Genomic DNA, 24,336 nt, shown 5'->3' with positions numbered 1-24,336 from the left:
GGACTCAAGTCTCTGGGTGATTTTCCTCAGAGACTTGAGTCCATCACTGTCTGGGGATTGAGGAAACCAAAGAAGTGGAGGAAGTAAGACGGCTTCAACAACTCAAGCTGTCACATTCGCCATCAAACATCAGCACCAAGAACTTCTCTACTTTTTTGGGGGGGGCAGTATATCACCGTTACCTCCAACAGCAGCCCAAATATATCGGCCTACACGCGTCCATAAAGTGGTGTTGGCTGCAATGCGCTCCCGTGCGGTAGGTGGCAGTATGCGGCTCAGATTTCTACTAGCTTGCGTAACGTTGAGAGGACGCGGACGAAGAAGGGCATCATAACAACAATAATGACAAGTGAAGGGAAATAAGGTGAGTGAACACACATCAGTTTTTTCTCATTAATTAAACACTAAAGTGCTCCACATTTAAGAATGGCGCTGACACAGTTCATGAAAACGTGACCCGACGTGCAGCGGAGTGATACACGAGGGGACGACCTCATTTATTTGGTTGTAGCTAGTAGCCTAGCATCACACATGACCTACGTTACAGCATCACCTCGGGGTTTTAAACGCTGTTCTTCAGCTCAAATAAAGACAAGCTGTATGGTAGCTGTTTGAAGGTGTGTGCTTCAGCCGTAGCAATGATACTCGTAGTTGTTTTCCCTTCAACACAGCCCTGTTAACAGGTCCCAAAGCATCACTTGTGTGCCAGTAGGAGGGATTGACCTGTGCACACTGTTTAAAATGCAGAGGAAAGGTCGGATTGACAAAGCTGCTTAAACAAATCTTCAACAAAGAATTTAGTTTCGTAAAACCGACACACCTATCTGTGGTAGACTAACCAGTCTGAGAGCACAACCCACAAATAAATACCATCACTATCCCACTTCCATCTGCTTTCCTCATTGTGAAGAAGTAAGCTTTGTGTTATCAACTGTGTTATGATATGTAAGATGTTAACCACGCAATATTTGGAGACAGGCAAATGGTTTTTTTTTCTTGTAACCTCGTGATTTGTTAAAATCCTTTTTGTTACACTGTCCCAATTATTTTCTGTTCCCCTCTTTGCCCTAAGGAACTTTAATCTGGCTGTAGCAGTGGAGAGCAAAGAGAAGTTTGACATTATGGAGGCTGTGGTTGACTTTCTCAACATGTTCCATGTCAACGCCAGTGGGTTCTCCGTGACGCTCAGCCTCTTCCTCATCTTTCTGGGTCTTCTCTACTGGTGAGTAAATGGTTTGAATCCTAGTCTGTCTGTGATGCTGCAGCTCGTGCCAAACACAAAGCATATGCAGCAAGCCCTTACAGACAGTCAGTGCACTCAATCAGTCGACACTATCTGATGTTTTAAGGCTTTGAAGCGCTGACGTTTCTGATTGCATTATTTTGGGAAGCTCTTGAAGGAGGACCTTAAAAATATTCTAGTCCAGACAGATAACAAACTAACAAGTTGATCATGCTGCTTTGTTTGCTCAAACAAACACCAGTCAACATGCAAGATTTGATGGGGTGATTGGGCAAAAGACTGTATTAATTAAACAAAGGGTGGAAACAAAATATTTTTCATTCTCTTTGCTTTTTTTTTCTGTTTTCTAGGTATTCAGTTTACCCCTTTTCAGTCCTTTCTCGATGTGGCATCAAACATCCAAAGCCAATACCTTTCTACGGAAACATATTCATGTTTCGCCAGGTAAGACAGAAACACTCTTTAGTTAAGACAAATATATATTTTTTATGCACATATAACATCAAATAATGATTTTGCAGGTTTTATGGTATTTGGATGTGTCTCTGTATAGCATGTGATTTAATTAATACTCAGCCGATCAGTCTCGGTGGCCCTGCCCCTGTAGGTCTCAAGAAGCATCTAGAAAACCAGCAGAATTCATCACCTTCCTTTGGGGCGTGTTAGCTGATGTCTCACTCAGTAAGGATTGGGCTTGTAGTTCTGCAGTTTGTTTGAGATGGCCTGATAATTCCCTCACAGACTAGATTCTGGGTATTATTCCCTCTTCTACCAGCATTGGCTTGCCTAACCAGTGACCTCTAGTGGCCTGGCAGGGTTTTGATCAACATTCACAACTGACATCACCTTTCTTTGCAGGGTTTTTTCAAACCTATGACTGAACTCATAAAGACACATGGCAGAGTTTGTGGGTAAGTAGAAAAAGTAACTTCTACATCAGTATCAGCACACTGGAAAATTCAGTGAATTCTTGCTTGTAAGAAAAGCTGTTAGAAGCACAAGGGTCTTCGATCTGACTCTCCCTGATGTGTTTCAGGTATTATTTGGCCCGCAGACCAGTGGTGGTGGTAGCAGACCCTGACATGCTGAGACAAATTATGGTCAGGGACTTCAGCAGCTTTCCAAACAGAATGGTGAGCACATTTGCCAGTGCAGGCACATGTACACCATGTATTCACATGTGATTCTGAAATAAACTTCAATGAGCTGATCTGTACTCTCCTCTCTCGCTCTCTGTGCAGACTATACGCTTTGCCACCAAGCCCATGAGCGACTGTCTGCTCATGTTGAGGAACGAACACTGGAAGAGAGTACGGAGCATCCTGACCCCGTCATTCAGTGCTGCCAAGATGAAGGAGGTGAGTTAAGCGCCATTTAGCTATCAAAAGGGAGTTGGACACGGCCCACACGCACCATGCACCAAAGATTGTTTGAATAGGCCCTTTCCTGTCTTACTGTCAACACTTTCGCACACACTCAGCCAGGAGTAACTTAAAATATTCATCCCTGCAGTGTTTACTGCATGTTTGCTTTAAAAGCGCACCACACGTTCATCTTTTATTTACATCTTAGAGCAGTTAGTGTCCATCCACTGTTTGTATTTACTGGTATTTTGATCTACAAAGGCTTTTTGCCAGCTGTAAAGTGTTAGGATGCTTTATTTGTTTGTTTGTTTGACCTTTTCCTAATTGTTGTGGTGGCAGATTGATGTGTGTCTTCCCTGTTACTGTCTCTTATGTTTTCCTGTAGATGGTTCCGCTCATCAACACAGCCACCGATGCCCTGATGAACAACTTGAATGTTTATGCTGAGTCGGGAGAGGCCTTTGACATCCACAAGTAATCACACGCACAATGAACATATGTTATTAGAATTACGGTGTCCTTTTCTGTCCTCTGTTATATTTCTTTTGTGTACTTGTTCCTGCAGGTGTTTTGGCTGCTTCACCATGGATGTCATCGCCAGTGTGGCATTCGCAACACAGGTGGACTCGCAGAACAACCCTGACGACCCGTTCGTCCGCCACGCACAGATGTTCTTCTCCTTCTCTTTCTTCAGGCCCATCATGCTGTTTTTCAGTCAGTCCAATCGATTTATGCTGGTGTTTGTATATTTATCGTTTTTAGCTGGCATTTGTCACACCAACGTATTTGGTTTGTGTGTCCAGTTGCTTTTCCTTTTTTGGCGGCTCCTCTGGTGGGACTCATCCCCAACAAAAGACGCGACGAGATGAATCAGTTCTTCATCAACAGCATCCAGAAGATCATCAAACAGAGAGAGGAGCAGCCTCCTGAACAGGTGGATTTTATGGATGTACAACTTAGAATCTCCTTTAGAATTTTTATTTTTTTTTAATTAAATTGTTGATGATTTTTTGCGTGCAGCGGCGCCGAGACTTCCTTCAGCTGATGTTGGATGCGAGAACCAGCAAGGAGGCCATGTCTTTGGAACACTTTGACACTTTGACAGCAAAATCTGCCAGTGACCTCGATCACAGGAACCAGCAGACACAACCGTCCACCTCCAATCAGGACGACCGTCCTCACCCACAGGAGCCCCCCACCAGGCGTGCACAGAAGAAGATGATGACGGAGGATGAGATCGTGGGTCAGGCTTTTGTCTTTCTGCTGGCAGGCTACGAGACCAGCAGCAACACGCTGGCCTTCACCTGCTACCTGCTAGCCATCAACCCTGAGTGTCAGAGAAAAGTACAGGAAGAGGTGGACGATTTCTTCACCAGACATGTGAGTGTTGCTTTTAGTTGTGAACAGTTGTGGATTTATCTCATAACCAGACAAATTCAGTGCCTGCAGACTTTTTATTTCATTGTTATGTTTAAACTTCTACTGAATTATGCTGAATTTACTTTGTTTTTCTTATTATTGTAGGAGTCACCAGATTATGCAAATGTCCAAGAGCTGAAGTACATAGACATGGTCATAAGTGAAGCTTTGCGCCTCTATCCGCCTGGATTCAGGTAAATCTAGAACATTAAATGGGGGTAAAAGATCATTTTTCATTAGATTTTGTAGCTTCACAGTGAACACCATCATGTTTATACTCAACAAAATCGTAGAGGAATCACAAAGACAATAAAGACGGAAAATGTAGTGAAAGTGTATCAAACATGACATTTTTTACCCAACAAAGGTTTGCAAGAGACATCGACCAGGACTGTGTGGTGAATGGCCAGCTCCTCCCTAAAGGAGCAACGCTTGAGATCCCAGCAGGCTTTCTCCACTACGACCCCGAGCACTGGCCAGAGCCTGAGAAGTTCATCCCTGAGCGGTAGGAGCCTGTTGTTACAGTCGATAAGAAAAAACATATAGTACCTGCACCTTGTGTGCCGACATCATCCAAATCTAGGAAATGACTTGGCTGTGCTTGCTCACAGTTTGTGAATGGGGCATTATGAATTATCTTGAAGAAATGCACCTGCAGCTAACTGAAAAGTGGTGCACAACACCCAAAAAAAATATGATGTATCAGTTTGAAACTACTCAAACGTCTCAAAGGTAAAAACACTTTGCAGAAGGCATTTTTTGTTGTCACCGTAGGAAATACACTTGTTTAAATAATAATGAATGCTGGCTGAATTCCAAATAGCTGCTTGAGTTCAAGGGTCATTGTATTGTGCCTGCTGGCTCATTGTCACTTTATAATGACTTACAGGGAATGGAACTCTTGTTGTCAGTGTGAAATTCCTGTTGTGACATGTCTGCTATAAAAAAAGTCCCTGCATTTGTGGACACCATGCATGCTGTCATGGCAGTGAACTGCCTTGACATTGCAACAACACAACGTTAATACAATACCTGCTGGTATCTTTACCTGGTACTGATATGGTGGCCAGAAATGTTACTGTCATCTACCTATGAGAAAAGTGATGCTGCATGTTGTCTTTAAAATGTTTTCTGTTAACAGTGAAGTTGCATAAACCCCTTTATCATTAATATGTAGAGCAGGCCTATTCAATGACTTTTTTAGAAGGGCCAGATGTGAAATAAAGTGCCCACTAATAAAATGATCAAAGAACGCTAATCAGCATTATTAAAGCTTCAAATCGCGACCATAATTAAAATAGTAACAATACTTGCATTGAACTTAACTGAAGCTCAATATAATACATTAATTTTATACTGAATGACTCTTATTCTCTTCTGCTTTTAATTTGCAAAAAAAAAATGACGTGTTGTTAACCTCCAGATTTACACCAGAGGCCAAAGCCAGACGACATCCATTTGTGTACCTGCCGTTCGGGGCTGGTCCCCGTAACTGCGTGGGGATGAGGCTCGCCCAGCTGGAAATCAAGATGGCTCTGGTGCGTGTGTTCCGCAGGTTCAGCGTTGTGGCCTGCTCTGAGACCAAGGTGGGTTGGACGGTTTAAACACTTAAAACAACAATCTGTTCTCAATCCGGTCTAAGAACTGATTCATATACACAGACGACACATTTACCCACTACACATGTGGAAGAAAAAAAGGTAAAAAAAAAAAAAAAACCCTGTATTTTTCAGCACTAACAGACGGTCACACTAGTAACAGCTCAGGTGAAAATGGAAAAATATGTCTGCATTTATGTTTGGTAACATCCCATAATCATACACCCATGGGTTATTAAATTATGATAACATGTTAAAGCATTTGACTTTATAAATAATCCAACAAAAATAAGAATTGGTTTGAAAACTGTATCAATCAGCATAAGAGATCAGAGAGTGGAGATCCAATCATCAGTCACAGTGTAAATAGTATGATGTTCACTTATTGTATGAGCTTTGGGATTTTGCTAACATAACAATAAAACAGATAAAGTAGTCTTTACAGTGTGTGTGTGTAGCGAGTGTGTAGCCGTTCTCTTCTCATTGCTGTGGTAGACCAAAAGCATACCACTTGGACTTTCCATTTTAATACTGTAAACAAAATCATTGTCAATAAAATATGTGTAACATAATGTATCAATTATGAACATAATCCCATAATAACAAACACAGCCAAGTATGGGAAATGTTTCTTTACATGTTGTTGTATTCTTTTCTTTGTGCAGGTTCCTCTTGAGTTGAAGTCTTCGAGCACTCTAGGACCGAAGAATGGCATCTTTGTGAAAATTCAACGCAGAGACCTGGGAGAATGTCAGGCGACTACTCCAGCTGAGGATTAGACACTCGCGTTCATCTTATTGAATGGTGGCAACAATCTTAAAGAGTTACAAAGCATTATTACAAGTCCAGGTGCTGGGTCTGTTAGCACTTTGGACCTTTTCCATACATGAACATATTTCCATAGGTAACCTAACCCTGATCAACTTACTTGTCCATCATAGTGCTTGTTTAGTGCCTTTCTTCTTGAGAGTGAACTGGAAACAGGATGGAAGATGATAAACAGCATTGCTTTACGATGATAATTTGCACAAAAAGCGTGAGTGGTTTAGGTCCCTCTGAACTCCCCACTGTTGGCTCCATATGTTGCTTTGCTATTATATAATAAGGGAGAAAGGGGGAGGTGGAGGACAAGTGAATAATCAGGAGGGAGTGAAAAAAGAAAGAAATGAGACATGCTTGACTTAAGAGAGAGGACCTCTCAGCCTCCTACCTCAGTATTTAGCAATGATTATGATTTTTTAACAGGTTACATCTTTTCATTAACCATACACCTGAACTACGAATTTGTTTTGACTTCAATCAGGTTACCATTTTTCTTCTTTGCACTGTGTAACTTTGATTCTTTTATTACTTTTTAAGTGCATTTAATATTTTAATTTATGTTATTGTCTTCCCAAGTTACTGCAGTTAATTCAATGAACAGCTGAAAATGCAGAGATTGATCCTGGATGCTGTGGTTAAATGTAATAATGATATAAAATAGTAAACTGGCAGCTGATTCTGAAAGTTTGCACATTCCTTCACCAAATGAGCCGTCTGTTGTTGAGCTGAGCTGCTCTCTTTGCTGCTTCTACCCAGGAATGATTGTTAACTACAGTATGTAATAATTAACCAGCAGTCACAGATGTCCAAAATAAGCAGGACAGGGAACTGAACGTGTTTTGGCAGGAGGATGGTTTGTCGCTTGTGATCAGCGTTACTGAATACATTTAAATATATAAATGACTGATACTGTCCTGTCATGTTTGCACATCTTTTTATTTCTCTAACTGAATGCTATATCAGAGAGAGCAGGGAGAGGAACCCCCTGTCTTGTCCAAGTTTCTCAATGCTTTTTAGCTCCAACTTTAAATCATAGGATAAAAAATGCATTTGATCATTTTCCTCTCAATTACTTTATTATAGTAACAACAGAACATTTACGCCTCATTGAAATGAAAAGGTTACTCAACTTTTCTTCATTTTGGAAGGTAAATCTTAGTTACAACTTAAGGCAATGTTTCGGAGTTATTCTATATTCTTGATAAATTAATTGTAATATTTAATGTACACAATAAGAATGATTTACAGCTGATTAATTCAGATGTTTCTATGAAACAACATGTATACATCAGAAGCTGTGATTACTTGCAGAGGGCTGAATGTGCTAGTTGTACAATTAAAATGGGTCTAACACCACTTTTGTGCAAATAAATAATTACATGTGATGATGAAATGTATCTTTATTGACCTGTTCTATTGTTACATAATTAGATTGACATGGCATGGCAATTTTTAGTATGTTCATTACCTAACAACCGCTAACATTCTTACAACACCAGACACCAATCATTAAAAAAATGTCGTCAAGGATATTGGTATTGTCTGATTCACAGATTGACTAGTGCACACAGTCATAATCACACTGAACAATTTCAGCTTTGGGAGGAAATATTGTAACATGTCAATTTATAAACTGAATGCAACGCAAAATAAAATAAGCTCAAATGAGCTCTACCTCAATTTGCCTTAAACATTTCTGCATGAGTAACAATCATCCAGTAATTTAATATACAATATAACCTTTACAGGGGCCATTCTGCCGCTCCTTTGGTTCTTCATTTGGATTCTTGAAGTATATTTCGTTGCTAAAACTCAGCTTTTACATACAATTCAGAATGCAGGACTTTTACTTATATTTTTTCATTGTGATGTTACATTTACTGCATATGTGAAGTATACGAATACTCCCGCCACCACTGTAAAAACTCCACAAACCCTAAACAAAGCCACCTGCTGCCTATCATCAGAGTATGAGTGTTACATGATATTTCGTCCCCTGTTCAAAGTCTTGAGAAAGGGGAACAACAGTATTGGGACTTACAAGTAGTTGATGAGATACTCTGGATAAATCTGCTGCTTATCAAAGATGACATAGATGCTGGGGCCGCTCTCACGGTCAACACAACTGTCATAGAGGGTTTTGCCATCTCTTTTTGCCGGGGGACGGACATAAGCGCTGCTCCCCTTGGTGTACTCCCCCACCAGGACCAGAGCAGCAAACATGATCTTGTTCAGGCTTTTCTTGCTGGTATATCTGTCGGAGTAGGACGCATCTTTGGCAAAGTAGCTCCCTAAATGCAACAAAGTAATTGTAAGGAAAACACATTTCTTATGTGTTTTGTCAACAATGCATGCTGTAAATTCATCTCATTACTGAAATGGCTATCAAAGTAGTGTACCTTTGCCATAGGCCGTCCCGTGAACACCACACATCCTCCAGTCAAAGTTTTGTTCACAGATGGCTTCAATCAGGGACTCGTCTGTCCCGTGGAACAAGTATTGCTGATTGACGGCTTTCCCTCCATTCCTCATCATCATCTGCTCCTTCTGCCTGAACACACACAGTAGAAACATGAATGTGATGACGTGATGAATCAGTCAATTCTCACACGTGATTTCTTGCTTCTATACGTTCTGTTTTCAATCTCTACAAACTCCTGAGACAAACATCTGGCCTATTACCTCCTAAACACCATGTCTGCTGTGTAAGTGCTTTTCACAGAAAGCAGCTGCCGGCTGCCGCCAACTATGTTGCTACGAGAAATGTTTACCAAAACAGTCAAGTTGTGGGCTGGACAAATAAACAGTAAGGTGGAACCTGCTATAAAGCTGCGTACAGCTGAGCAGAGCTGCAGATTCAGCTGATAAACCTCTGTGGGTTCATCACTACGAGGTGAGTGACCCCATTTAACATTGTCACACACGTTGTTATAAAAACATCACTTATAGCTGCTTTAAGACAAAAAATACCACATCTGATTTACCACTGAAAGACTTTCCACAGAGATGGGTTCTGGATCCTCTGGATGGTCTTAATCTTACTCTGTGGCATGGTGTGCTTAAACAATGTCTCAATCCTACTGTACTCCTTTGCAGATTGAGGGAGAGATATGAGCTGAAAGACAACAGAGAACAGTGCAGATTAATGAAGGGTTTAATATACATTTAGTTGTGATGTCAGAACTATACACCTCCCTCAGTCATGCCCCCAGCACAGTTTAAACAAAAACACTGTCAGAACTAATGGGGAAACATAGTGGGTAGTACCCACTCAGACCTGTTACAGCTGACCAATCAGAGCAGACTGGGCTTTTCAAGGGGGGGGGGGCTTTAAAGAGACAGGCACTAAAACAGAGCATTTAGATAGAGGGTGAATAAACTTGCAACAGAAATGCACAGTATGAGAACAATCTTTTGTTTGAACATTAAAGCATGTCAAGTTCCCTGACAGACACCAAAAATAAAAGTGTTAAAATTTCAGCCTTAAAATGAGCATAATATGGGATGAGCACAATAATACATAAAACAAAGATACCTTGTATCCAAAATCAGGAAGGACATTCTTGTCCCAGTAGGAGGGGAAACTTTCAGCTGTGGAGGAGCTGGAGCTGTGTGATGACCCACTACAGAGGAGAAGAAAGAACTCTGACGAGTAATTAACCTGATCCAAAGTGCCAATTAGGATGGCAACAAAATGAAAAATGTAGGGAAACAAATGGAGAAATAAATACCTCTTCAGCTTCACCTCCACATCTTGAGCAGACACAAAGCAAGGCCTCCTTCTGACCTCTCTCATGGTCTTGTATCTTATGTTCTCCTGAAACATCTGCTGGGTTCCCAGTGCGCCTTTGAAGTGGAGGATATACTGATGTTTGCCAGCACTGAAAGGAATCTCTGTGTCTCTGTCTGCCAGGTATACGTTCTCCAGAGTCTGAGAGGTGATGGAGGCCTGTGTGTCACCAGAGCCCTGAAGAGAACGAGCAGAACAGATCCATCAAAGTCTGACAATGACAAAAAGGAAGAAGAATCATTAGCGAAGTCCAACCCACGTGTCCATACTCCAGCCATATCCCACTCTCATCCTTCCAGTACCAAAGCCACTCTGTTGTAAGAATGAAGTGCGGTGGCTTTGAGACAGAGGAGGCAGTGGACAGGCGACGAACTTGAGCCCCTCCATACGTCATCGTCGTGAAGTCAACTGATGGCTCAACGGTGGACGCAGGGCTGAAAGCAAGCGGTGAAAGAAAGTCATCAGTTACCTCAAGGGGACTTTAACTAATGCCGTCTATGGTGAAGAATCTATCTGTAGGAGAACTGTGTGTACTTCTCCACTCATGCACCTTTGTAGAGACAGAAATCTGAATATCCCCAAGGCAGCGGTGGGTGATAGTTGATCCTTGCAGCTTCTGTCACTTTCTGGATCACAGTAGGCCTTCTCAATGTCCTCCATGTTGGGCAGGTCCTTCCAGGTCACACCATCGCTGTCCAAAACCTGCCACCTGTAAGGCAAGTGCCAGTGGACTCTGGCACACTTCTCTGTGGTACAGAGGCGTCCATTAGACAGTGGCAGACACACAGGCATCGTCTCCTTTTCACACAGAACTACGCAGTATGACTCGTCTCAGTGTTACCTTTGAAGCTGCAGTGCCTGCGAATGAAGAAGAGGCAGATTTCATTCTTGTCAACATCGCTCATGGGTTTGGATGCACCAGCAGAACGAGCGGGGGGTCCAGCAGGGTTGTTGTGGGAAGGCACCCGAATGGGCAATCTCACTTCAGGCAGCACTGCAGGAGACACACATATGTATGTAAAATCTACTGTGCTGTTCTAAAGGTTTGCCACAAAGTCTCTATTCTTTACCAACAACAGCAGCGGCTCGTCTCTCCTGTGGTTCCATAATGATGAATTTATTTCTGTAGATCTCATGAAGGTTGTTGATATTCTCCTGACTGAATCCTCGCAAGGTCTTCACGTTGATATTGTGGGTTCTCTTACAGGAAGGGCCAAACTTACAGTCCCCCTGGAGATGGTGTTGGCAGACGTGAAGCTTGTTGCAGTCAGTTTTGAACCTGCAGGAACCGTGCTCACCGTCGCCCTTGTTGTAATGTAGGCAGATCTAGAGGAGTGCACAAAGGATGGCAACCGTATAATGTTCACTCCGACACCCAGCATGATTTTCTATACAACTCTGAGCTCCCACCTGTCGGCTGTCGTTACCAGTAAAACCTACCTCAGGAAGCAGAAAAGGATCATTCTGCAGTAACAGCTGGAACAGCTGCTTCTCAGTCAGATCGTGAAGACCATATGTCTTCAACAGCTCAGCGTTGTGTGGAGAAGCCAGATTATGGGGTTTTTTACACTTGTTTCTGCAAAATTAACAACATAAATGCAATAGTTCAGGAGTTAAGTTTTAAAAAAAATCATTGCTGCTTTATCACTGGACACAGTTAAAGTCAGGGTTACTCAGGGTAGGCCATGAACAAGATTATCATAGGATGCAAACTGCTGCCATCCTCTGGTCAGATAGATGTCATACAGTATGACTTGGTTGACACAAGGTCTTGGTCAACAGCTGTTTGGTTTCCATAGAGGTCAAACTGTGAAATGCTTTTTGCATTCACTACCACTTTCTGTTCACATTAGTTGCTTCTTCCAATTTGTGCGCATCTGTTTCAAAAAAAGCTAGAGAGGGCAAAGGTCACGGTGATGTCCACAGTTAATGTGGTACTCTACAGTATGCAGTTACAAATTGCTCAATTATAACTGATTGTGAAAGTCCATCCTTGTATGAATGAGCCTTTTAAAAAATACTAGAAGTCCTAAACAAAGCAGACACAACCAGGTCAGGATACACTTGAGGATGTTCACTGGCTCTTGGACTGGTTAGTCACTTTTATTGTTTATGATTTCTCTGCAGTTTAACAGGTTTAAAGTACCAAGCACAAGATCATGACCCTTGGCTGAGGACAGTGTTCACACCATGCATGCTGTCAGACAGGTGTTTTCCTTCAGTCATTATTAGGCCTCTGCTCTGGGCTGATGTTGGGTGGAACCTCTCTGGTAACTAGGTCAGTGTAACCAAACTTATTACATAAGATGATAACAGTGTGAGGTGCCCAGCCAAGAACACATGCGAACACATTAGGAGGTGAGTCAAATGTTGATCGACCTGTCATACAGGCCCACGAAAGTTCAATCAAAAGTGAAAACAGGCTGTGTGGGGATTTAAAGTTTAAAAAAATCTCCGACTGCAGTGCACTCTCTTACTGCTCTCATCTACATCTTTTGTCTCTCACAATTATCGACTGTTTTAGCTTTAAAAGAAAAAAAAATGTAATACATATTACCACACCGTTGTCATTTTGAGCAGCGTGACTGCTTGGAAAGACGAAGGACAACAACAGTCTTCCTACTTACCCGAACGTACACTCTCCGCAAACATGATACTTGCACAGGTGTAACCCGCCACACTGTGCGCACTCTCCGGCTTTCTTCTGACACAGTCGCAGGCTGGTTTTTGCCACCACCAGACTGTCCGGGCTGATGACCTGACCAGCAGCCCTCAGTTTGCCTTCTTTAATGGCTATTTTACCGTCGTCGAAGAGGACACTGTGCAGGACGGAATCCGCAACAGTGAAACTCTGTCCGATCTTCTCATCCAGGCGCCTGAAGTCCAAACATCCCTGGTTGTCGCACAGGGTCTTGATGATGAATTTAGAGATGATTGAGGTCATTTTGACGTGAGTTCAGCCTGAGCAACACTGTCGTTAGCGCTGAGCTGAGCTGCTAGCTCCCCTCAGCTACAGAGAGAGACGTCCGGTTACTGAGAAATGAAACTGAAACTTGAAAAAAGTAGAGAGGAAATGAAAAGGTACGCCTACCGCTGAGGTAATTATTAAGAAACGTGCCATTGTAAAATAATTTGTCAAAATAACAAAGTTTCAAAGGAAATGAGCTAATTTCAACCGAACCTTCTTATTTTGTCCAGATTCGTTGCAAAGTTTACGGATGACAGTATGTGCAGTACGTGAAGGCATCACCAGCCCTAGCAACCAGACAGCAGGGCTTCAGTGTACCATAGCAACCATGGAGGACGAGCTTTCGATGATAGATGAAAAAGGCAAAGAGGTCACCAAAGAACAAAAAGAGCACCTCTACAACCGAATCGAAGAGCTTAAGTAATGGAAATAAATATTCAAGAATGCCGTTAAGTGAACTGTATAGTTTGTTAAGCTAAAGAAAACCTTAGCGTAACAATTAGCGTTGGCTGCTGCATCTAACTTAAGCTAGCTCTGTTGAGCAATTAGCTAATGTTACTGGACTAAAACAATAGTAGTAGCTAGCTATCTATCCTCGAAACATTAGCTAACAGTAATTGTCAAGGGTATGAAGTGTGGCACGTATAGACATGTTAGTTATATAGCATTATGGCTCACAAATTGTTTAATGCTTGAGGGTGTTTGTGAGGATATTATGTGTTTTACTATGCTCTGTGCAAATGTACAGCTAGCTACATTATAAGTTGAGCTCTTTTATTTTCTAGCTATATTATTAGAGGTGAGTAAATAAGTAGCAATTTGCAGGTGGCTAAGTTGTAAACACCTTGAACCCTCTTTGAGTTTATGTTTCCAGCTTATGCAACCAAGCTTTTTGCTTCAAGCATTGTCTTTATCTGACCCTGAAGTTGTTTACTTCCGCCCAAGACGTGTCAATGCAGCCCTCCTGGCAGAGAATGACATGTTCGAGCGGTTCATCTGCCGCATGGATCCTCAGGACCTGTTGTCCCAGTCTGGTGAAGACAGTCTGGAGGCAGCAGGAGCCTCCCAGCTGGAGGGTGGGGTAAGTGCAACCCAGTGACATGACTTCTTTAATACTGATATAAAACCTCTTTTTTTTTTTTTTTTTTTTTTAATGTATTGTGATTGTAAGTTGCCCACTAAAATGAACCATGGTGAAGTTAGTTTTAGATTGGATATTGGACAGATATTCACTCTGGAGACACCCAGCGGAGTCTCTTTCTCAGTATCACATCCTAGTCTTGACAGTGTCTTCTGTTATTGATCCTGGAGAAACATAATCTCATTTGTGAATTATTTTGTCATTACAACAAAATGACAATAAAGCTGCGATTGACTGATTGTTTGATTGATATTTAGCCACCCCCAGAACCTCACACTGGAGGCTGATTTAGGGATCATCAATACATGACCCTATTGTTTGTTAAATGTGTCTTCATGCTGACCTGATAATGTTAGTGAAAATTTTTGAAAATTTGAAAAAATAATACTAAACTGATTTCATGTAGCACACTTATTTTGATTGCTGTAATTTAATGTATTTATTTTGCAAAACTATTTTCATAAGACAATGGCTTTTTTGGCTTCCATGTCATGTGACCCAGTGACTCCCAACCAATACCAAAATATATCACTAATGGGACAAATAAGACTCAACTCTTTTTGATGATATTTTCCTGTTTTTTAAATTGTATATAAATATTTATTATGAAAATCCAGGCTGCTATTTTTCATTCGCTTCCATGTCATGTGACCCAGTGACTCCCAACCAATACCAAAATATATCACTACACAGGTCACAAAGGACACACCTCCTTATAATGGATTTATATGAATATCTATTGTGAAAATTCAACATTTCTTCTCAATAGCTTCCATGTCATGTGACCTAGTGACCAGTGACAACACTGGGTAACACTGAGGAAGAGACACTGCTGGGTGTCTCTGGAGTGAATGTCTGAAGCGTCATCACCTTGGTGAAAAACAAACACAGGGAGGACAGATTATGATCACTTTTGTTCAGGAGTAGAGGATTATTCTTGCTCAAAGTCACAAAACCAAATTAAGATTTCAAAACAGAACATATTGCCACAATCCTAGAAAAAAATCGTAATGCTGCACATTATTTCGTGTGTCTTGCCAGGGTCGCGGACGAACGCGGAGGTCCCGGTCCAGCATATCAGATCGCCTTCATCAGCTGACCTTGGAACAAAAACTCTATGTGGCACAGCGAGAAGTACAAGAGACACTGCAAGACCAGGAGAAACTCAAACAGAGACATGAGAGGATTCAGGACAACTACAAGGTTACAACAAAATCCATGCACATAAAACAAAGCTAAAATGAAAAAAACAAAAAAAAGCCTTACTAACAACCTTACTTTTGTCTTTTCAGGCCTCCCTGAAAGAGGCTGAATTGCGTCTTGCAGATATCCGGAAGGCTAAGAAAGAGTTTGAACGCAGACTCCTCAAACCTATGAAGGAAAACCGGTTGGAAGTGAAAGAGCCAGAGAGGGTGCTCCAGTACATCAGAGACAAGTCAATGGTAAATACTGAGTTCAGTCTTGTGCAGAGGTGCCCAGACTTTTTTCCCTTAGGGTAACAAAGGTGAATGGACATTGGGCCAAAAGCCAGCCTGATCAGTCTGATTCTCATCTTAATAGTTTTCCCTCCTGTGTTGCTGACTTCAGAACAGTTGAAAAAATGTTTTGGCAGGATAATTTTTTAAAGTTTGCTTAATGTTTTTGTTTGTTTGTTTGTTTGTTTTTTGCCCAAATTAAATGGTATAAACAGTGATTCATATTATAATGAAAAAAAATTGAACAGGTTCCTGTTTTGTTTTTTTTTCCACTCGGAAAAAATCTGCTGCTCCAAATCAAACCCTGTGGCCAGGCCCACTTTGGGCAGCTCTGGTCTTGTGACATCAACTTGTTCAAAGCAGCACTGGAATAGATTCAAGGCTCAGTTTATTGTCATTATACAATAGAGGGTTGCACCATAAAATTCAGAACATGACTGGCCTCTTTTTTACCTACTACCTGACAAAAGGTGTTTGTTTGTAGCTGTTATTGTAGTTGAATGCACACTTCTCATGATTTATTTAAACAATTAATTCAAGTACATTAATATTTTTATATATCATGTTCACACAACAAATTAACATCTTTAATATTAGTCTGTTGCCAAATCATGCTAGTTCCTGCATTTTGCCTTTCCACCTCAAAATGCCATCAACCTGATTATTATTCTAATGTGGTATAGCATGCTGCCTTCTAGCAGCACTATGGAAATGCCAGTAATCCTAACATTTTTTTGGTTTTAATCCACCATATAATTGTAGTCATATCCCGTTAAATGGGAATGACAGACGGCGGGGATCTAATTTATTTTTTTAATATTTGATTGTTGTCTGCTTTCTTCAGTGCTGTCACAACCCCTATTCTTACTCATCATCATCTGTTCTATTCACAAACACAAACACACTCAAACAGGACGCCCAGTTGGAGAAGTTTAATCTGAAGAACCGCGCACTGAAGGTCCATGAGAAGAAGCTCCAGCAGCAGCTTCAACAGACAAGAACCCAAAAAGATATAGGCACAGCAGAGTTCAAGGTAGAGAATCAAAGTGTGAAAGGAGACAGCTGTCTTTTGGATTTAGGTCAGTGGATTGTGTAGTTTGACAGTTAGACTGTAAGAATATAGTGAATCACAGTCAGTAATCTGCCCTGTTTGCCCGCTACTAAATGTAACAATGCTGGATGCTGTGTGTTAGGACGTTTTCCAGGATTTTAGTGAGCAGAGAATCCACCAAAACCTGGATGAACTTCAAGTCAACAATTTGAAAGTGCAACTTGTCCTCAGTTCACACAAGGTAACACACCAGCAATGTGTGTGGGAGAGCGAGAGGGAGTGTTGTATTTTCATTGTATCATTGTATTTTCCTGTAGACATATAAAACAACCTTTGCAGCATCGCTAGTCACCTTGAACTTAGCTCCAGCTTGTGAAATCTATCTGTGTATGCGTATGCCAACAGGAGAAGCTTCAGAAAGTGACACGGGAGTCCGCAGAGCTGAGCAGTGATATCAGCAACAGGAAGCAGATGCTGGCAAAAATTGAGGGGGAGATGCAGCGTGCTGAGGAGGTTTGCCATCAGTCCAACAGTTAGTCAGATGTTAAAGTGGACACAGACAGCTTTGTGTACTTCATCCATTCTGCTTGATTTTCCCTCCCCTCAGGAGCGTTTGAAGGCAGAAGCTTTCAACCGACACCTGCGCCGTCAGATGACAGATTATCAGGCTCCTGATATCACTGAGTACATGCGTGTCAAGGACAGGCACAAGAAGCTGCAGCAGAGCGTTCACACTTGGGAGAGGAAGGTTGGGATTGCTCAGGTGAATCCAGATTAAATTTCCTCTCCTCAAATATGATCAACTCTCTCCTGTATTCTCTCCAGGAAACCTCTTAAAAACAGGATTTTCGCTCCCTTTTTATCATCCTCAGTGCAAGTTTGTGAAAAAAACTGTTGTGTGACTGTTTGCAAAACAATGTGCCCTCTCTTCTCTGTTTTCACCAGATGGCCTTGAGGAGCCACGCTAAAGCCCGGAGCACACAGAGAACCACTCTCACTCCTGCGAACAGTGCTGAGGCTGGAGCCCGATCTAAGGAACGCCAAGTCTCAGGAAAGCTCCCATACATAGCAGAACACAGCGCATAGAGGGATAGAGAATCAGAAAAAGACTACTGAAGTCATTTATGAGAGGTGGGAAATGTGGAGAAAAAGCAATAAAGCTTTTTTGACTCGTACACGGAATGTGTTCTGGGAAGATTTTTACTATGCACCATTATGAAGAATGAAATATACAGTAGGTGTGCTCTAATTGTAACCCCCCCCCCCCATCAAGTCTTGTCCAGTCAATGGGTGTAAAATCTTTGTATTCTGAACTATGTTGAATAATAAAAATAACCTGAAACCATGTATGATATTGATTGCACTGCAACCATTACGGTGTAATGGTTATTACATTAATTACGCTCTACTGATGCCAACTAAGGTTCCCCTGTAACTTCAGGTGGGCTCTGTTGAGATTTTGAAAATACAAGCCTTAAACACTTTATAATGAGGGTTAAAACAATTTTGCTCAAGTAATGCTTCGCTAATGCATGACTCATGAGGATGTAATGCAGGCTGTGTCATGAATTCCTGTTGCTCATCATTAACAAATAGTCACATCGTTATGACTATGTAATTAGTTCGCACATACTAAATCATCAGTTTAGAAAATGCCAATTCAGTTACTTCATGCATTAACTGAAATGCATCTACATAAGCTGGATGAAAGTTGTCTTATGTAACTGAATTTATGTTTATTATAAAAGATGTTTGCATCTGACCGGTGTGGTTAAAACACAGCTTATTATGTTTAAAAGAACAGGTGCCATTCTGCTTTCAGAGGTTGAGCAAGTAGTTTAATGTAACTTGGTTGCACATCTGTCACAAAGTCATAGTAACCCATTCAATTGTTAAAGGCGAGCAACAGGGATTTCTGATACATCTGGCATTAAGTGTATGATTTGTATCCTTATTACAGTACTGTTACCCAGCACATGTACTCCAGTACTGTGGCTTAGTACAATTTTGAGGTACTTCTGTTAAGCTTAAATAGTATCCTCTTTATGATAGTGTATACTTCTTTAGATTTCAATATATTTTAACTTTTGTTCTCACATATGAAACTTAACAATATAGATACATTATTATTTATGCAAACTGAAATCTTGTCTGTTGGCTTCAGTCATGAGCTCTGTCTTATGATAATCATCTGGTTGCATAGTATGAATGGATATCTTGTATATGGTATAATGTGCAGTGAAAATTAACATAACAGCACTTAGGTGAGGACTTCATCCTGAAGGGGGTTTGTGAAGCCTCTTTTGTGCATAGGTGCTTGACACATAATGTTGGAGTGTATAAGACATCTTGTGTGTATCATGAGGCGTATGTTGAGATGATTGGAATACTGCTTTATTGTTTTCAGTTATTACAAGAGATGCGGAGAGACTGCCTCTCTTCAGTCACCATCTATGCACTATGGATGTGTGAAAGAAATATTGTGTCAGACTTGTTTTGGCCAACTCTCATCTGCACAAGCCATGCGACTGGTTTTCAGTTGCCACACCAGCATCTAGCTAGGCTACAAGGGGAGTGTTGTTGTTTACACTGCAAGCACAGGAGAGGGGGGGGCCCAGGGCTAGCTGGATAGCATGGTTACTTCTGTAGAAATCTCTGCAACACAGTACATAGTCAGACTGTTATTGCTTGACATCCTGATGATATTTTTTTGCTAACTTCCATACATATTGATCTATTAAAACACTACTTCCACATTTAAATGGATGCCACATTTTACCATTGCATCATCAGTAGTTATACAATAAATTTCTGTATTACAAAACACTGTGGAAGGGGCCATTCTTAAGTACTTTTAAGCCAATTTTTTGGTAATACTTTGTTACCTTTTAAAGTTGAGAATTCAGGACTTTAACCTGTCTCTTTTCATATTGTGCCATTTCTACTTTTAACTGAGTCTAATTATTTCTTCTTACTTTGACAATAAATAACCTGACGCTGGAGTTACTCAGTACAACAGCGAAGGCAAAAAAGCAAATCCACCTAAGTCTCGACAAACTATTTCCTTTATTAGAAAGAAATCCTTGGAGGTATAAGCCCTCAAAGAACTCTACACATTATGATGTTACATGCCATATATACAGTTATATACATAAAAGTGCAATGTCACAATGGATAAGCTGTTTATTTATTATTAATTGTCATATAATTGTTTGGAAAATGGCATCATTACTTATTCATGTGTCTTCTTCCTGCACTGCATTTCCTCAAAAAACACAGCATCAGACATGAAAATGCGACAGTACAGGATGTCTGAAGTTCCTCTAAAACATTTTCAAAGGCACTTTCACAAGTACATACTACAGATGTACAGAACACCACAGAGTAGCTTAAAACCTACACACGGCATAATAACTGAGTCCTACTGTAAATGATGTTAGCATAGTGACAAAAGCGCACATTTTACAACTGGCTTCATACTGTAGGTGGGACACTTGCGTTTCTGGATATTTAATCTACATCGTTTAATTTCTACCCAGAAACACAACAAAACATAACAAAGAAGATTACAAAAATAATGAAAGTTAGTAAGTCAAAAAAATCAATTATTGTTTGATTATTATACACACAATATCTGTCAAGTCAAAGAAAGTGTAAACCTGCGGTTAGAAAACATTGCTTGTTCATTGCAAACTTTTCCGTGTTATGCTAGCCAAACATTCCCCGGACATGCACCCACTTTTCTACAGTACAGAGGTTTTTTTTTTTGTTGTTGTTTTTTTTTGGGGGGGGGCAGAGACATACAGGGGTGCAGTCACAGCTGGAACTCATACAGTTTTACGGCGCTATTACGTTTGAAATTATTTCTCGACCTGTGACACACATGAGCTGACTGACATGGGCCGTTCATGTGCCTCCCCCCTCCTGTTCCCACATGGCACCATCCACAAAAGCAGACAACCCACAGAGAAAGCCTCAGTGTCAGTCAGCAACAAAACAAAAACAAAAAAAAAAAAAAAGAAAACACAGACATTCTCAGCTGAACATGAAACAGACCAGAGGGTTCACAAAGCAAGCTGCAGTTTCCAGAGAAGCGTAGGAAGCAGGGTGAACACATCACGAGGCTTTTACACTAACAGTCATCAGGTCCATGGCTACCGGCAGCACTCCCACAGGGCGCCGCCATGAGTCTATACACATCAGTCAATATGAAGAATACCTACATCACATATGGCGGATCTACATCCACGCCTTAACTTGTACAGTCTTTGGGTAGAAAGAGCCAAGCAAGGTGTAAAAGAAGCTACAGCTTGTGTTCCACGCCATCAACAGCATGACTATAACTGTATGTAGGAGATGATTTATCTTTTGAATTTTTCACACTGCTCCCCATAGATTATACACATGCAAAGGCATGAGCTATTAGGCATATGTTATCCCTGCACTGTGAACTATTGAGGCAGGAATTCAAAAATGTTCATAATGGAGTAGTGGTTTTATCCAATGGTCATGTCATTCCAGGACAGTATGGAAATACGTTCAAATAAATCCAGCACAGAGGTGATCTTTGTACATTTCTGATACACACCAGATGCCTTGCCCAAGAAAGTTTACACGCAAGTGAAAAACAAACAAACAAAAAAAAAAGCATCAGTTCTTCTATCTATGAACAAAGTACCATTAGTTGTTCAGGGCTCTTCAAGCCCTTGCGCAGTCCAACTTTCAAACCACTTCTCTCCAGGTAGTCACAGCACCTTTATAATATTTAACATTTGAAAGTCAGTAAGGCCTTTGAACCAGGTCACAACACCTTCATGGGCCCATTCTAGGTAACAGCAAAAAAAAGTTACATCATCTAGTTGTATGTGAATGCCACTCTCATCTGCTCACTAGTTGTCTTCAGGCTCCAGGTTCAGGTTGATTCAGTGGTAAACAGGAGCGCCTGTGCATGAAGCGTGTTTTCTTCAGAGATACACAGTTCATGAATGTCTGTAAACTAACTAATGTACATTTCTAAAACCTTGAAGGAAGCCTTTGTGATTTGTTGTTTGAATTTCGTCTTCATTTTCTTTCTTTTTTTTTAAAAAGAAGACATTTGTTAGATAATATTAACCTCAGCATATTAACACATAACTGTGCATGTTATGTCCAACTGACAGATCTGTCTATGTTGCAAGTCCCGAATCAGTCTCCACTTTATTTTCACCTTTATCCTGTCCTGGTCCATGTACTTTACACGTTCTCCAATAATTTCTATTTGCAGCCCCGCCCAAAATGTTGACTGAGGGTTTCCATTGTACATGTCTACATGGTGCAGGATTTGTCCAGAGGGTCCTGAGCAGCTGGAGGCTGTAAGGCCTGGCTGGACTTGGGCAGGACCATGGGTTTGGGCCTCAAGGCGGGGGGTTTGAGTTGCACCCCCATGCGGGGTGCTACCACAGGCTTGAAGGTGCTCATGGTATCACTGGAGGAGCTGGTGCTGCGGCGGATGGGCGGCTCAGTGTTGGCGGTGGACCTCAGCATGACGCCATGGATGGGACTGAGGGACTCGCTGGAGCTGGCTGGCGTGGGCCCCCCGCCACCGCCAGAGCTCTGCCGCTGCTCCAGGGTGTCCAGCACCACGTCGGGGGCGTGCTTGGCGGAGCTCTGCCGCTCCAGCTCGCGCAGCTCATTCAGAGCAGTGTTCATGGTTTCTTCTATGTCCTGCAGGAGACACAGAGAGTGTGTGTGTGAGAGAGGAGTGGGGATGTGGATGGAATGATAACACTGGTGAGAGAGAAATGGATAGGAACAGGAAGGTTGGAGTTAAAAAAGAGAAGGTGGAGTGGAAAAAAGAGAGATGATATGAACAGCAGAGACGTGAGAGGAGGGAGAAGATAGAGTAGTTTGGTAGGAAACATAAAAAGCGATGTTAACAGACGACCATAGTGACAGTCTTTCAAGAAAACACCAAGCGTGCATTATACATGCAGAGAGTTAGTAGAGAGTATTACTTTGCTCCAGCACCTCTCCCTCTGCATGCTAATGACTTTGGATAGCGAAAGAGACGCAGAGAAGACAAGACATGTTCATCTGAGCATGCTCCCAGTAGGCAGACAGACAGCCGAGCACAGTCACTCTCAGAGTGCTCTCTGTGACCTCTGCTTTCTAACTGAGCCTCTACACAAACATCATTTGTGGATTAAGCGTGTGATAGCAATCACATTAGAGCCACCACCTTCCAGATGAGGCAAACATGGATGTCTGCCTGAACACAAATTATTACCAGTTAAGTATTGAGATATTTTGTGATAGCTTTTCACATTACAAAGTTTTGGGCATGCTACGGTAAATATCCTGTGACGAGTCCCAGTGTCGAGCTGCGCTCTCTGCTGTCTGCTGCCTGTGAAGCTAGTCTTTTTGCGTGTATTTAGCACACAGACACAGTTGCAGCCAGAGGAAGCAGAAGACAGGGACTGACTATGTTTTTACAGGGCGGGGCAGGGCTTTGATGGTGGAGGGAGCTGCGGTCGGGTCGCCGCTCGTCCCGCGCTGACCTGTGCGATGGTCTCCGGGTCCAGGGGCTTGCCGCCGTGGTGGTGGTGGGCATCAGTAAAGCCCGTGTACTGGCCTGAAGAGGTGGAGCGGCGGATCGGGGGGCTCTCCATCTTTTTTAGTGACTCGTGGCGGCTGATGTTGGTCAGGCTGCCGTGGCCGGTGCGGCGCCGGCGTTCAGGGCTGTCCATGGGCATGTGGTTGCGACTCCGCAGCATGTCCCGGGGGCTGAAGTGGCCTAGGACTGGGGAGCCCATCTCTGGGGTGCCTCCATGTCCTCCATGACCATGCTGGGAGGGATGCACCATGCAGTGGACATCTGTAGGCCGGGCTGGGGGCCGCCGAGATGGTGGTTCTGATCTTTTCTTGTGCCTGCTGAGAGAGAAGAGGAAACCACACATGTAAAAATGTATTCATGGCATCAGAGCTTTCGTATTTAATATTTTTACACATACCTCTAAAAAACGCTACACTCCAAGTTAAGAATTTATAAGAATATATGAGCCACAAAGTTTTCTACTACAATATGTGGAGGGTCATGCTGCATCATCCATCATCAGTGTTGTAAGAGGAGCTTATTTAGAGAGCAGGTAGCGTGGCCTGGCCTTCAGCCAGAGGATGGAGGCCTGGGGTTCATCAGAGCACCAAAACAGGCTCCCTTCCTGGGAGAAGCTCCAGCTGCTTCAGCAGCTGCCCTTTATCTGAACCTGGACCATCACATCACCATACACACCTAATCTCACACACATTAGAAACATGCAGAGACAGAGCTGTACACAGACGCATGTTTGCTCTGTTACGCGTGATGTTTCTCCACGGTAACATCTACTCCCTCGAAGCGGTTCTACTGCTCCATAAAAGGCCAATAGAGCAGCTCGTGCTCCTCCGTATGGCTCTGATACACTCTGCTCTGCATATTTATGACTACCAG

General features: G+C 42.0%; 4 protein-coding genes across 11 annotated transcripts in view; 2 read left to right on the top strand and 2 right to left on the bottom strand.

Annotated features, from left to right (window-relative positions):
- The first annotated feature begins 210 nt into the window (after positions 1-210).
- Positions 211-7,364, top strand: tbxas1 (thromboxane A synthase 1 (platelet)). The gene is made up of 14 exons (XM_037105959.1): positions 211-364; positions 1,073-1,222; positions 1,594-1,687; positions 2,102-2,154; positions 2,280-2,376; positions 2,485-2,601; positions 2,993-3,081; positions 3,173-3,321; positions 3,411-3,541; positions 3,628-3,987; positions 4,132-4,220; positions 4,394-4,531; positions 5,450-5,612; positions 6,290-7,364. The coding sequence occupies exons 2-14, from the start codon at positions 1,122-1,124 to the stop codon at positions 6,401-6,403; spliced, it is 1,695 nt and encodes a 564-aa protein (XP_036961854.1). The 5' UTR covers positions 211-364; positions 1,073-1,121; the 3' UTR covers positions 6,404-7,364.
- A 464-nt stretch (positions 7,365-7,828) lies between these two features.
- On the bottom strand, positions 7,829-13,468 carry parp12a (poly (ADP-ribose) polymerase family, member 12a). Of its 2 annotated transcripts, XM_037105957.1 has the most exons (12): positions 13,418-13,468; positions 12,864-13,288; positions 11,677-11,812; positions 11,307-11,562; positions 11,078-11,230; positions 10,787-10,982; positions 10,496-10,670; positions 10,178-10,413; positions 9,982-10,069; positions 9,431-9,561; positions 8,846-8,997; positions 8,484-8,737 (listed from the first exon to the last, which is right to left on the bottom strand). In XM_037105957.1, the coding sequence occupies exons 2-12, from the start codon at positions 13,178-13,180 to the stop codon at positions 8,484-8,486; spliced, it is 2,094 nt and encodes a 697-aa protein (XP_036961852.1). In that variant the 5' UTR covers positions 13,181-13,288; positions 13,418-13,468. The 2 variants fall into 2 exon arrangements, with proteins under 2 accessions (XP_036961853.1, XP_036961852.1); XM_037105958.1 differs by lacking the exon at positions 13,418-13,468 and having other exon boundaries at positions 7,829-8,737; positions 12,864-13,344.
- Positions 12,449-18,048, top strand: ccdc113 (coiled-coil domain containing 113). 3 transcript variants are annotated; one of them, XM_037105963.1, is made up of 9 exons: positions 12,449-12,594; positions 14,150-14,285; positions 15,387-15,548; positions 15,638-15,787; positions 16,734-16,853; positions 17,014-17,112; positions 17,277-17,384; positions 17,479-17,634; positions 17,817-18,048. In XM_037105963.1, exons 2-9 carry the CDS (start codon positions 14,184-14,186, stop codon positions 17,955-17,957), a joined length of 1,038 nt encoding a protein of 345 aa, XP_036961858.1. In that variant the 5' UTR covers positions 12,449-12,594; positions 14,150-14,183; the 3' UTR covers positions 17,958-18,048. The 3 variants fall into 3 exon arrangements, with proteins under 3 accessions (XP_036961858.1, XP_036961857.1, XP_036961856.1); XM_037105962.1 differs by lacking the exon at positions 12,449-12,594 and adding an exon at positions 13,237-13,624 and having other exon boundaries at positions 14,131-14,285; XM_037105961.1 differs by lacking the exon at positions 12,449-12,594 and adding an exon at positions 13,466-13,624.
- A 1,870-nt stretch (positions 18,049-19,918) lies between these two features.
- srgap1a (SLIT-ROBO Rho GTPase activating protein 1a) overlaps positions 19,919-24,336 on the bottom strand; it is an 81,889-nt gene continuing 77,471 nt past the window's right edge. For 3 of the 5 annotated variants that reach the window (XM_037105952.1, XM_037105953.1, XM_037105956.1), the window contains 2 exons: positions 23,408-23,780; positions 19,919-22,574 (listed from right to left, as the gene is read on the bottom strand). In XM_037105952.1, the coding sequence (XP_036961847.1) occupies positions 22,176-22,574; positions 23,408-23,780 (772 nt within the window). In that variant the 3' untranslated portion in view covers positions 19,919-22,175. Of the gene's footprint in view, positions 22,575-23,331; positions 23,781-24,336 lie in introns of all 5 variants that reach the window. The other 2 variants (XM_037105954.1, XM_037105955.1) reach the window with 2 other exon arrangements.

Source organism: Acanthopagrus latus, chromosome 8 (genome assembly GCF_904848185.1).
Source record: "Acanthopagrus latus isolate v.2019 chromosome 8, fAcaLat1.1, whole genome shotgun sequence".
Classification (NCBI taxonomy): domain Eukaryota; kingdom Metazoa; phylum Chordata; class Actinopteri; order Spariformes; family Sparidae; genus Acanthopagrus; species Acanthopagrus latus.
This window is presented reverse-complemented; position numbering and strand designations above follow the sequence as displayed.

What these genes read in the sequence shown, in the direction of transcription:
- parp12a (XM_037105957.1), bottom strand. Translation starts at nt 13,180, where the DNA reads ATGACCTCAATCATCTCTAAATTCATCATCAAGACCCTGTGCGACAAC. An exon ending in AGATTTCTGTCTCTACAAAG is followed by an intron (nt 10,671 to 10,786) that starts GTGCATGAGTGG and finishes GCTTGCTTTCAG; the next exon opens with CCCTGCGTCCACCGTTGAGC. An exon ending in TATGGCTGGAGTATGGACAC is followed by an intron (nt 10,414 to 10,495) that starts GTGGGTTGGACT and finishes CGTTCTCTTCAG; the next exon opens with GGCTCTGGTGACACACAGGC.
- ccdc113 (XM_037105961.1), top strand. Translation starts at nt 13,533, where the DNA reads ATGGAGGACGAGCTTTCGATGATAGATGAAAAAGGCAAAGAGGTCACC. An exon ending in AACCGAATCGAAGAGCTTAA is followed by an intron (nt 13,625 to 14,149) that starts GTAATGGAAATA and finishes CTTCCGCCCAAG; the next exon opens with ACGTGTCAATGCAGCCCTCC. An exon ending in CCTCCCAGCTGGAGGGTGGG is followed by an intron (nt 14,286 to 15,386) that starts GTAAGTGCAACC and finishes GTGTCTTGCCAG; the next exon opens with GGTCGCGGACGAACGCGGAG.
- tbxas1 (XM_037105959.1), top strand. Translation starts at nt 1,122, where the DNA reads ATGGAGGCTGTGGTTGACTTTCTCAACATGTTCCATGTCAACGCCAGT. An exon ending in ACGATTTCTTCACCAGACAT is followed by an intron (nt 3,988 to 4,131) that starts GTGAGTGTTGCT and finishes TTATTATTGTAG; the next exon opens with GAGTCACCAGATTATGCAAA. An exon ending in CTCTATCCGCCTGGATTCAG is followed by an intron (nt 4,221 to 4,393) that starts GTAAATCTAGAA and finishes TACCCAACAAAG; the next exon opens with GTTTGCAAGAGACATCGACC.